Source organism: Notechis scutatus, chromosome 3, assembly GCF_049901735.1.
Source record: "Notechis scutatus isolate UNSWTSFEM ecotype Mainland chromosome 3, rNotScu1.2, whole genome shotgun sequence".
Taxonomy (NCBI): Eukaryota; Metazoa; Chordata; class Lepidosauria; order Squamata; family Elapidae; genus Notechis; species Notechis scutatus.
In genome coordinates this window covers 135528776-135541666 of record NC_142011.1, presented here as the reverse complement: position 1 = coordinate 135541666, position 12891 = coordinate 135528776, and the positions used below count along the sequence as shown (strand labels likewise).

The 12891-nt window shown below is 38.1% G+C and overlaps 1 protein-coding gene across 1 annotated transcript in view; it reads right to left on the bottom strand.

Annotated features, from left to right (window-relative positions):
- Window positions 1–823: 823 nt before the first annotated feature.
- Window positions 824–12891, bottom strand: part of LOC113417161 (cadherin-6) — a 167796-nt gene continuing 155728 nt past the window's right edge. The window contains exons 9-12 of the mRNA XM_087961179.1: window positions 9138–9259; window positions 6769–6886; window positions 6088–6339; window positions 824–2781 (exon numbers count right to left, since the gene is read on the bottom strand). Coding sequence (XP_087817305.1) covers window positions 2291–2781; window positions 6088–6339; window positions 6769–6886; window positions 9138–9259 — 983 coding nt within the window. The 3' untranslated portion in view covers window positions 824–2290. The remainder of the gene's footprint in view (window positions 2782–6087; window positions 6340–6768; window positions 6887–9137; window positions 9260–12891) is intronic.

Below are 12891 nucleotides of genomic sequence, written 5' to 3'. Positions count from 1 at the left end.
ACATGTGTATGTGCACACACATGCGCACACGCACACACACACACAAACAATATAAATATTGCAATAGTAATTACAGAAGAGGAAATCCTACAATTAAAAGAAGCTACATCATTTTCATAGGCTTGGATCTACGATACGTAAAAATGAAAAAATAATAATAATAATACAAACATTCGCTTTAAAATGCAGCCATTAAATAAATCAGAGAGCTCATAAGGAACTCCTATTAGACCTCTTTTTGGTGCTGATTGTGAGGCAGATGAGTGGGTCAAGGAGCCATTCAAGCCAAGGTAGCTCAAAGCTTTCCCTGCTCTTTTCAGCCTGCTCATTGCAACTGAGTTTCAGATAGTGGTGGTTAGCACTTCAACCTTGTTTTGTGTCTTGTTCCTGTTTTGCATTTCATTGCCTTAAAACAAAATCTTGACTCTTTGTAACATCTGCCCATGTTTCATATTTTAATCCTATACAGGGCCATCTTTGATGCACCTCATGGCTAGTGCAAATTCTTGTTAATTGGTGTGGCTGAAATCCTTTGCTCCACAGTGACTTAGCAGCATGAACCAGTGTTGAACTGAATTAATATTGTAAGGTGAGGTCATATCAAATGCAATTTGTTGCTGCTTGCTTAGCCAGGCACTACTGTAGTACTAGTTCCTTATTTCTGCCATGTCTTTTCCTTGCTGCACAATATAGCACCTGCTGCCAGCTTAGTCCTAGGCACTACTACCAGAGTATTTTGTTAAGAAGGAGGAGGTAGAAATAACAGCAATCCACCAGCTGAGCAAGTGGGGAGTGATAAAGAGAACATAACATCCTTTGTTTTGCTGGTATGGGTTGTTATTGAGCAATAATTAATATGAATTGACTCACAAAATACACATTAGGAACCCTCTTTATATATTATAGATTGGATCCAGACTCAGTCCTGCTTAAAATAGAGTGACTAAAATCAGTCGGAATTAATTTAGAACTTTCTAACTTGAAATTCATTGATTTCAATTATTCTATAATTATTATTAAGTTGGTTTACTTGAAATCCATACATGTATTTTCAGAAATACTCTGCTTTCTTGATACACGTTCTTACAATCTCTATACATTACCTTACCTAATAGACTACTTTCCAGGAATAGAATATCTCTTGAAGTACATTACTGTAGCCCACATACTGAATTGGCTAGGACCAATTACCAGGCACATATATACACAAACATATTTATCTTTTCTTCTAACTTCTGATTGTCCATTATTATTATGTTTTGATAGTTTGAGGAAAGTGACCAATTCAAAATGAACCCTAGCATTCAAAAGACCATTGAATTACTTTAAAAGTATCTTACAGGTAGCTGTCACTTAATGACGGTAACTGGAACCAACAAGCCCATCGTTAAGTGATATGGTTGTAAAGCCAATCACCACATTGACCAGGCCAACTTAACAGTGGCAGTTCCAGCACTTCCAGTTGCTGTTGTTGAATGAATCCCGCATGGTTGTTAAGCCAGATGTTATGTGATCATGACTTGCAAATTACTGTACTGCTGGCTTGCTTATTGATTTTGCTTGTGGGAAGCCAGAATGAAGGTTGTAAATGATGATCACATGATTATGGGATGCTGCAAGAGTTGTAAATGCAGGTTGGTTGCAATCAAGTGCCCAAATTACCATCAAGTGATCATGGGATTGCTGTCATGGCACAACTTCAAGGCTTGGCCATAAATCCCCTTGTTCGGTGCCGTCATAGCTTCAAATGCCACTGAAAAAGTGATTGTTAAGTGAGAACTGCCTGTAGCTCCCTTGTAACTTTTAAAAAACCTACACTCATTTCCTATAATCTATGATAAGCCATACCATTTCCTTAAAATAGGGTGTTCTATATATAATTTACATACAAACGTGTCTTGGGTAAATCATTAAAATATAGGTTATTTGGTGACCTATAACATTAAGGTAATCCCATTTACAAAATTAGCAGAAACATATTAAAACTAGTATTCCATTTCTGTTTGGGGAGGGGGGGTTTCTCCCTCAATTGCTTTGCCGTTTGGCCGTTGAACTGCCTAAATAAAAATGCGCTTGAAAAAAAATAACAAAGGTTTGGTGGCATTTCTTCCTCTCTTGGAAGCTGAAATTACAGTGGGGAATGACATTAGATCCACAAAGACTGCAGTCAAGAATCAATTTGAACCAATAGGTTTAGAGAAACCTTTCCGAGAATGGTTGATATATAGAAAGAAGTAGCGACATCACACATTTCACTGCTGTTTCTTGAAAAAAGGAAAAGGCAACATTATTAGGAGTCTTTATCACTCTCTTCACCACCATACATATCGGCCAACTTCCTAAAACGAGGTCCCCAGTCACTGAGGTAATCATAGTCCTGGTCCCCATCTGTAGTCGCCGACTCTAAAGAGCTAAGAGAGTCAGCCACTGAGCCACTGCCTTCATATGCATATGTAGCTAATGAGTCATAAGGGGGTGCAGTTGGATCTGTATCATTCTCCTTTAACCTTTGGCTAATAAAATCTCTGACATCAGTGTTGTCTCGTACCACTGGAGTCCGGCGTGGCATGAACAGCGTTTCTGGCACAATGTCTCGGCGCAATTTATTGTCCTCTATGGCTTCAGGATTCCGCAGCGTGCCAATATCAAAGGCTTGGGTGTCCTCTTCTCCACCACCTTCGTCATTGTAACTGACAATGTTATCTCGGATGTCCTCTTTAGAGATGATCAAAGGCTCTTTCTTCCTTTGCCGTCTCAGAGCCGCAAACAGCACCACGGTAACTGGTAAGAAAAGAAAGAAAGAAAGAAATTGAGCAAAGTCGGCTGAGTTGAGAGGGACATTAATTCTCCAGCTAATTAAAACAAAAATCAAGCTGCCATGAAATTTGTATTCTTTGGAACAATTGTTTTGTTTTCTTTTGCAAGAAGATCTGCAAAACAGTACAATCCTTAACCTCATTCTCACTTTGGAGCGCATCATTTTAGGAGTCGCTAAGTACAGGAAAAAAATTGGTGAAATGCAGGTTTCAAGCTAAAACGTAAATGAATTTCAGTTTGCTTTCATGTTGCAACAATGCAATCCTTTTAAAGTCCCAGTGATTATTTTGAGGAGAGACAAAAGAAAAAGAAAATTCAGTTACACCAAAGGTTGATGATGAACTGCTGAAATTATTTGAATTTTGTTCTCTAAGGATTTTTTTAAAAGTGAGATATACAGTATCAATACGATACAAGAAAAATGTTATCGTAACACTTCAAAAATGTCTTCCTTTAAAACATTTATTGAAGGTATATTATAATTCTTTATTTAATCTATGCTATTTAAAAATAGGCAATTCTGAGTATTTTTTTCCAGTTGCCTCTGGTGCTATATTTGCTTTTTGACACTTAAAAAATTTGGGAGCCCAGATTTGGCTCTCAAATGGCCAATTGCCAAAATCTAAGTATGAAAAATTAGGAACTGTTATTTATAACCGGTGGTTTAAAATAATAGCCCCCAACCTTTTGGGCACCAAGGACTGGCTCCATGGAGAAAAATACCAGAGGGGGCATGATTTCACAGGCTGCCTGCATCCCACAGATGGGGCTCGGCTTGTTTGTATGGCCTAGTTTCTGGCATGCTGTGGCCCAGTGTTGGTCCATGGACTGGGAGTTGGGGACCCCTGGTTTAAAATGCGGACTTACCTCCAAACATTTCTGGAATTTTAATGTTTGGATGTGAGTGCTGGTATAAATAAATCTTCAAACACACAACTACCAACATTTTCAATGATATTCTTAATAAGGTCTTTCCCACCTTAGTTTGAACTTAGTTTCTTTTATTTTAAAGAATAACTAATCCAAATAATTTATTTTGGAATATTTATTAGATAATTCTCACTATACTCCAAATTCAAAGATGATTGGCATAACATTAAAATAGACACTTAGCTATATTCTCAAGCTTACTGCCCCATTCTTTTCTCAACTTCACTGAAATGCTTGACTGTGGAAATAAAAATACTAGTTTTCTTATTGATAGAAATAATGAAATTATAATGCCTTTCCAGTCTTCTTACAAAAATATTCAAGTTGTTAATGGAGCTACTCCATGATTTTCAGACGACCCTCAAGGAAGACAACTCTACTGAGTCTCTTAGCTTAGAAGAGTCTTCAAATTATAAATTAAGAAAAATAGAGTCTTACACAAATGAGACTGCTTATCCATCCAATCTAGAACTATTTTTTTTGGCCAGCAGAACTTCTCAGGAATACTTTTCCCCCTCTTAAATGCAGATTACCTGGACAAACCCTATGGTGTTGAACACAAATAAGGTATCCCTAAAATAACTGTTCGGAAATCGGAAGGCATGGAAAGGATCGTGCAAAAATTTCATAGCCTCAACAACTATCATTGGAGTTTATCTCATCCTTTGATCAATATATTTATCTCTGTGCCATATAAATTCTGTCTCAGTCCAAATAGTCATTTGTGCAATATATCGTCTAATGCTTTACCAACTGGTGTAAAAATACAGAGCTAATTTGCAGTTTTAAATTTATTTTTAGTCTGATACTCTAATATCTCCAGAAATGAGATTTCATTCAAAGAAATAAATATGCAAATTGAATTTGTGAAAATTAATAAGTAATTCAGCTCAAAATATAATTGTGTTCTCACTCTCAAGCTATTTTTTCCATTTTATGGAATGTGAACTTGTAGAATAGGTCTTCTTAATGGTAAAAAAAACATGTTAAAAATGAAGCTGAGTTGTTGCTTCTCTTCTGGCTCTTCAGCAATTCTTAGCATTAAAGCTAGGTCTACTAAGATTGAAAATAAAATATATAACCAAAAGCAAATAAACGATCAAATCATCTGCTTTTGTTACTCTTACAAAATAGAATTTGTAGTTTAATTATTTTGCTGTTTTTGGTTAACTACCTGGCATTAACATTGTATTGCAGATCAAAGGAGATTGCAGATCAAAGGAGAAGAAAAAGATGATATCAGCTATTAATTGAATTCCACTGCAGGCTATAGAACTGCAATCCCAATAATTATTATTTTAAACCCCATCCTGAAAGCATAATGTATTGATTCCTAGATTATAGAGTTATAGGGAGAAAATCAAGAAACCATCAAGGAGATATCCTCTTCCCCAAAATTGGCAAGACAAGCTTTTATATCCAAACAGGGGGGAAACCTCACACTCATTCTCACAAATGAAGTTATCTAGTTGGATAATGAAATGTCTACAAGCAGGCAACTAAGCTCAGAGACCATTCACAGTTCAACCCCGAGCTACAGATATTCTCATGTATTGGTGAATTTTTTTGCAAACACTTCAGAATTCCAGTTGATGAACCTTTCCCATCTGCCTCTACCAAACATGTCCTGACAACATTTTGTTGTTGTTGTTATGATCACCTGCTATAACTTTAAGCAGAGGTAAAGAAAGATCAGAAATAAGATACAGCAAAAATTACGAGAATATAGTTTTCTTGCTATGTTGGTTAGCATTTCAACCCAGCAATACCTCTATCAAGCTGGGGAATGATGGGAATAATAATGACCTGATTGGAAGTAGGAGGATATTTCTGGCAGCTGCATTTAAGAAATTAGTATGCCCACAGCTTCTTAGTGGGTGAACTTTAAATTGTATGTATTTGAATTGATCCATGTGAGTTCCTCCATAATTATAACCACAGAACATGGTTAGGATTAATAATTCTGAACTGTTTATGGAGGATACATACTTGAGTTTGTTGATTAGATAGCAAATCCACTGAAACTAATGAGCAAAAGAAATATGGGATATTTGATTGATGTGTAGAAATAGGAAAGATGGCATGACTATGGAGATAATTGAAACTGAAATGGTGGTTTTCGCTTCACCACAATCAATGCATTGGGTATCACTATTGACGAATAGTCAGAAGACCCGGAAAGTAAAAATGTATCACGGGCTAATTCTATCTATACTAAAAGATGACTCTACTAAAAGCACTTCATAGTTATATCCTTCTGTAATATGCTTCATTTGTTCCTTAGCACAATGTTCTCCATCCTACTCCCCATAGCCCTTGAGTTCATGCAAAGTTCTTTACCTAACAATATAATTATACAAAGGAGAATTGCGATCAATGCGCCTGTGCTAAGGCCAGTTGGGTGGATCAGTGCTTCAGCATTACAGGACAGCATTTTGCCTCTTTGGTCACAGGCACACACTTGAATTGTCACCGTCTCTGTGCTACTCTGAACTGGATACTCATTGTCTGAGATTATCACTGGTAGGAGGTACATATTCATTTCATGACGGTTATATCTCATTTTCTTTGTGAAGATTCCAGCTGTGTTATCTGAAAAGAAAGGAAGAATGTAAAAACGTGGCAAGGGTTGTGTTCTTTCTGACTGTCAAAAGCCAAATAAGAAAGAATAGAATAGAATAGAATAGAATAGAATAGAATAGAATAGAATAGAATAGAATAGAATAGAATAGAATTCTTTATTGGCCAAGTGTGGTTGGACACACAAGGAATTTGTCGGTGCAAATATTCTCATTATACATAAAAGAAAAGATACATTTGTCAAGAATCATAAGGTACAACACTTAGTGATAGTCATAGGGTAAAATAAGCAATCAAATCATAGTAGTCAATATAAATTGTAAGGATACAAGCGACAAAGTTACAGTCCTACAGTCACAAGTGGGAGGGGATGGGTGATAAGAAGCGATGAGAAGATTAACAGTAATAGTAATAGTGTGCAATAAAAAACCCAAAGGATACCTTTGTTGTCCCGAAGGGTGAAATTGGAGCTACTGGCTACTTCTGGGGCCAAAGTGAATGAGAATTTGTGCCCACCAAAAGCATCATCTTTGTCAACTGCACTTAGAGTCTGGATGAGCTAGAAAAGTGAAAATATTGTTATTTTATCTTTACCTATGGCACCCAGACCAATATCTACACCTTGTCCTTATTCATCAGTAATAATAAATAGGTTGAAAGCAATCAATTAATAACAACAAACAAGATAACAAATAGTGATTGATAAGGATGGTTTTTTAAAATTGTATATTAATCTTTCCTCCAAATAGAACACTTTCCCCCTGAAAACTGCTTTGAGAGGAAAAAACTTTGCTTTTATATTGGTGATGTAGTTAAAGAGGGATTTATTAATCTCCCAACATGCTTGCATGTTTCAGGCATCACGGAAGGTCAGAGATTAACGTATCCGTCTCTGTCAAATGATTTTGTTACCTACTCTGGTATGTCTCTTTTTCTTCCATTCAGTCATGGCCCGATGCTCAGAGGCTGCCTGGACTAGTTCCTTAATTTTCTTAGCAAGTTTTTTTTCAGAAGTGGTTTGCCGTTGTCTGCGTCTTAGGTCTGAGAGAGTGGGACTGGCCTTGAGGTGGTCCTAAGGCCAGAATAGAATGGTTTCCAGTTTCTAGCTTTATGTCTTAAGCACTATGCGAATCTGGCTCTTGTTATATGTCCATTTCTCTGAAAATATTATGCATGTGGACTTATGTGCGTGTGCACACATACAGACATATACAAACACCACATCTGTTGTGGTTAGTTGGCAGCAGGTGCAGACAGCTGAGGAGAGCGAGGACTCAGATGAGGGACCAGGACCATTAGGGAGTGGACTGCTGCCTTCAAGGGGCTGGCAGCAGCGATGAGGAGGTTCCCGAGGAGCCTGTGCCAAGTGCGCGTGCGCACAGGGCTGCTCACAGGAAAGAGCAGCTGCAGCAGCACAGGCAACTCGGGAGTAAGGCTGCAAGGTAATGCCCCCTCCTTCAAGAAGATAAAAGCCAGCTGTGAATCGGACGTTCTTTGCAGAAAGCAAAGACGTTTTGAAACTCGAGCCTCATGGACATTGCAATATCTTAGTTGGTATTTGAAGACTCTTATATTGTAAAATATTTCTAGATAACCTTATCTGTTATTCTTGGCAGCCTCACACAGTTTTGGTGTGGCTCGTGCTTATCAAAGTTAATTAATTTGCAGCAGCCTTTTAACCGGGGATTCATAAGAATCATTAAAAGGTTTGTGTTCCCTTTGGTTCATGTTTGTTTTATTGGAAAAGGGTTTGGGTCAGAACAACATCATAAGAGTAGGATTGAGGAAAAACAATCCCTCCAATCTCGTTGCAAAAATGAAAGGACTTGCAGATTTTCCATAAGCTGAACACTTATGGGGGAGTGGAAATCCATAGTTACATCAATCATGATTGGAGCCCTGAGGGCAATACCTAAAGGATTCCTTCGATATTTGGAAATACTGAATTCATCAGACTTGAACATCCTTATATTACATACAAAAATACCTTGCTTAGAACTGTCTATAGATAGTGCTCAACTTACAACAGTTCATTTAGTGACCATTCAAAGTTACAACAGCAATGAAAAAAGTGACTTATGACCGTTTTTCACACTTACGACTTTTGCAGCATCCTCATGATCATATGATCAAAATTTCAGATGCTTAGCAACTGGTTCATACTTATGACCATTGCTATGTCCCAAGGTCATGTGATCCCTTCCTTATCCCTTTCTGACAAGCAAAGTCAATGGGGAAGCCAGATTCACTTAACAACCGGGTTACTAACTTATCAACTGCAGTGATTCACTTAACAACTGGCAAGACCGGTCATAAAATAGGGGAAAACTCACTTAACAAATCTCTCACTTAACAACAGAAATTTTGGATTCAATTGTGGTTCATAAGTCGAGGAGCACCTGTATATCCTTGGTTAGGACTTGAATTATTCTGTTTTTGCCAGCCTCTGTTAATGAATCAAATAGAAGATTACACATAAAATAATACTAACTGGTTGTTTGGATTGCTGAATAACCAGAGTTTGGATCTGGCGATATTTGCTTCATTAAGGTTGCAGATCCTGTGTATATTACTCACCATTGGTTTATCAAAAGGAACAGAATTTTCTGTCGAAAGGAACTGAAGAAGGGCAGAATGGCAGATAGTGAAACAAAGTGCAGAAAGAGACATCTAAACCATGCAAAAATGCCAGTTACAGTTTGGGCCAAGAAGCGATGAGCTGATTTCATTTACCATTGTCGACAGTTCCTTGCAACACAAAAGGCACAAATGTCAGATATTTATTTCCTTCAAAACACAAAAATGCTAACCTGCTCGGCTTTTGCATTTTCACAGACGAAGGTCTCATAAAACATGACAAACTCTGGGGCGTTGTCATTCACATCCAGGACTTTTATAAATACCGGGACTTGGCTGCTTTCTTTTGGGTTGTCTGTAAGAACACAAAGGGAAGGTATTTTAACAGGATGACTTGTTTGTGGGGGTTTTGTTTGTTTGTTTGCTTTTTCAGGGAGCAAGACATTCATGAGGTGAATTCAAGCAATGAGTGATAACATTCTTTTACTGAGAGTAGCAGAAATACTGAGGCCTGACAAGTTATTGTCTGAGGAATAATTTTCCTTCCTTACAGGATTAGAAGCAGGATACTATCTTCCCCTCATCCAGTGGTGTGATTCAACTGGTGTAACAACTGGTTCGCATGTGCATGCGCACTTCACGTGTGAGAGTGCCAAATGCGCGCTGCAGGCATGCGCTCCATGTTTTAACAAGCCTCTAATACTTACCTTCAACTGCAGCCTCTATGAATAAAACAGCTGAGGTGCGGCAGACTGCTCTGCCGCACAAATCAGCTGTACTCTAAACAAAGGAAATAAAGCACAGGAAAGAGCAGGGGTGAGCAGGCGGGCCCACATGCTCATCACAGGTTCAGAGCCAGCTGATCATCGGAACAAGGGGTTCTCCCAAACCGGTACAAACCGGGAGAATCCCACCTCATCTATATTATTTCTATTGCTACTACTACAAATGAAAACAGAAAAAAGAAAGAAAAAAAATGCAATATGAAAGAAGAGCCTTTCTGGTAATTCTTGAGATTCCACTATCTGCAGATATGTGGATGATTAATATAACCAGATAAGGTGGGGAATGTGAGTCAGTGATTACCAAGGGTTCAAGGAAAGGGAGCAAATGGGGGAGGATTTACTATTAGAATTTTCATTCTGATTTGAGTAAAATTGAAAGAGAAACTTTACCTGCTTTTATGCTTCTTATCTGTGCTAACATAAACAGAGATCTGACATGCTGTTGCTTGCAACTCCTTTTCCAAGGGTGAACTTCAAAGGAAGCATTGATATAATATTCACTTTGTAGTGGGCAGGTTAATCTTTTCTCTTCATCATAGGCAATCTGAAATGCTTTGGTCCACTTTACTATAATGAAATTTTAGCTTTTCATTTCCATATCAGTTTTCTTCATTTTTAGTCTCGGCCTCAGAACCTATCTATATCTTAACAGAAGTCCTGTTGGAAATGAGTCCTGGAAGTCACAGTGCTTCTTAAAGGCAAATTTCCTAACTTTAGCTCCATTTTTCCATTCACCTTACCAATAGCAATAGCACTGTGACTTATATACTGCTTCATAGTGCTTTACAGTCCTCTCTAAACGTTTACAGAGTCAGCATATTGCCCCCAAACATTTTACCAACCTCAGAAGGTTGGAAGGCTGAGCCAACCTTGAGTTAGTCAGGATTGAACTCCGTGGGCACAATTAGCCGGCAATACTGCATTCTAACCACTGTACCACCACAGTTCTTGCCCCAATTCCCATTTTTAATAGATAAATTTGAATATGACACTCTGGTACTCTGTAGACATTTTCTATTACAATTCCTATTAATTTCACCTAAAATGTAGAAATACTTATTGCGTGGAGCTCAACTATCATATTGGTTTAATTTAAGTGCTTTATCATGAACTTATAAATAATAATGATCATATTTTACATTTTTCAGTCAGTAGTGCTCCTCACAGAAAAACACATAGGAAGAACAGGCAGTTGGGAAGGCAAAAGGGAATTTGTGGAGGAAAGAAATATGCTGGAATTTACTTCTTGCTGCCCATATTAATTATTACAGTGGGTCTTATTACTATTGTTATGTATATTATTGTTATCTGTAAGTGATGAGTATCTTTTATGTCTAGTTACCTTTAATGGGCATACCATATCCGAGCTATAATATCTGGGGAGAAGGGCAACAGTAGCAAATTAAGAGATAAAGACATCTCTGTTTACTGTCATCTCATCATCCTCTAGAATTGTGTAGCCCTGATATAGGAGCTTTATATTATATAGGAAAAAGAAGATGGCTGAATTTACTTCAATGCCACATTTATCTTCAGTTGTTCTGATCCCATGAACCATGGAAATGTATAATTGTGCAGTGAAGAATATGTTACTTTTTAATGTACCACAAGACTCTGCTTTTCAACAAATGAAAATATCTTCATAAATGACTTAGATGAGGGAATAGAAGAGGAATTCATCAAATTTGCAGATAACACTAAGCTAGCAGGAATAGCCAACACCCCAGAAGACAGGTTCAGGATTCAAAAAGGCAGATTTGAACAATGGACCCAATTCAACAACATAAAATTTAATGTGGAGAAAAGGAAGATTTTATATCTAGGCAGGAAAAAACCAATGGTACACATACAGATTAGGCGAAACCTAGCTCAAAAGAGTAACTGTGAGAGGGACCTTGGCATCCTAGTGGACGATATTTAAATATGAGCCAGCAGTGTGTGGCAGCAGCCAAAAAAGCTAATACAATGCTTGTTTGTATGAACAGAGGTATAGAATCAAAATCATGTAATATATTAGCACCACTTTGTAAGTCCTTAGTAAATCCACACCAGTGATGGGATTCAAATTTTTAACAACCGGTTCTGTTGGCGTGGCTTGGTTAGTGGGCATGGCTTGGTGGTCATGTGACTGGGTAGACATGGTTTTGGTGGTCACGTTATTGGCTGGGTGTGGCAAACTCAATATCACTGTGGGGATGCTGCAACAGTCATAAGTGTGAAAAATGGTCATAAGTCACTTTTTTCAATGCCATTGTAACTTTGAATGGTCACTCCACACAAGCAAAGTATCAGCAAAGGAGGGAAAAATAACTACAGAGACGTTCCTGAGACAGGAAGTCTAGTCCTGCCAAGAATGTAATAAGGGTTAACAGAGAGGCAGTTTCTGTAAGCAACACCAGAATGTTTCCTTCCAGCCTTCCTTACAGGATTAGGCCAATAATTTCCTCTAACAACCAGTTCTCCAAACTGCTTAGAATGTTAACAACCGGTTCTAGCAAATAGGTATGAACTGGTAGAATCCCACCCCTGGTCCACACCTGGAATACTGCATCCAGGTTTGGTCACCACATTACAAAAAAGATGTTGAGACTTTGGAAAAAGTGCAAAGAAGAGCAAACAAGATAATTAAGAGCCTGAGACAAAAACATCTGAAGAATAGTTGCAGAAATTGGGTAAGGCCAGTCCAGAGAAAAGAAGGACTTGAGGGACATGATAGCAGTATTCCAGTATTTGAGGGGCTACCACAAAGAAGAGGGGGTCATTTTCCAAAGCGCCAGAAGGCAAGACAAGATACAATGGATGGAAACTAATCAAAGAGAGAAGCAACCTGGAATTAAGGAGAAACTTCCTAACAGTAAGGACAATTAGAAAGTGGAACAGCTTGCCTCCAGAAGTTGTGGGCGCTTCATCATTGGAGGTTTCTAAAAAAAGAATGGACCTATCTGAAATGGTACAGGGTCTCCTACTTGAGCAAGGGGTTGGACTAGAACACCTTCCAAGGTCCCTTCCAGTTCTATTCAGATTGATTGATTGAATCTCCATTATCATGAAAGATCACTCCTTCCTCCATCACCTCCGCTTGGACAAAACTGGACATAGTGAAGGATGATACACGTGGCTGACATTTTCAAAGGCGACAAAACATGCCTTTTGCTTTCACTGCAATCTCATTGTCCTGAGGCTAGTTCTTGAAGCATATCTA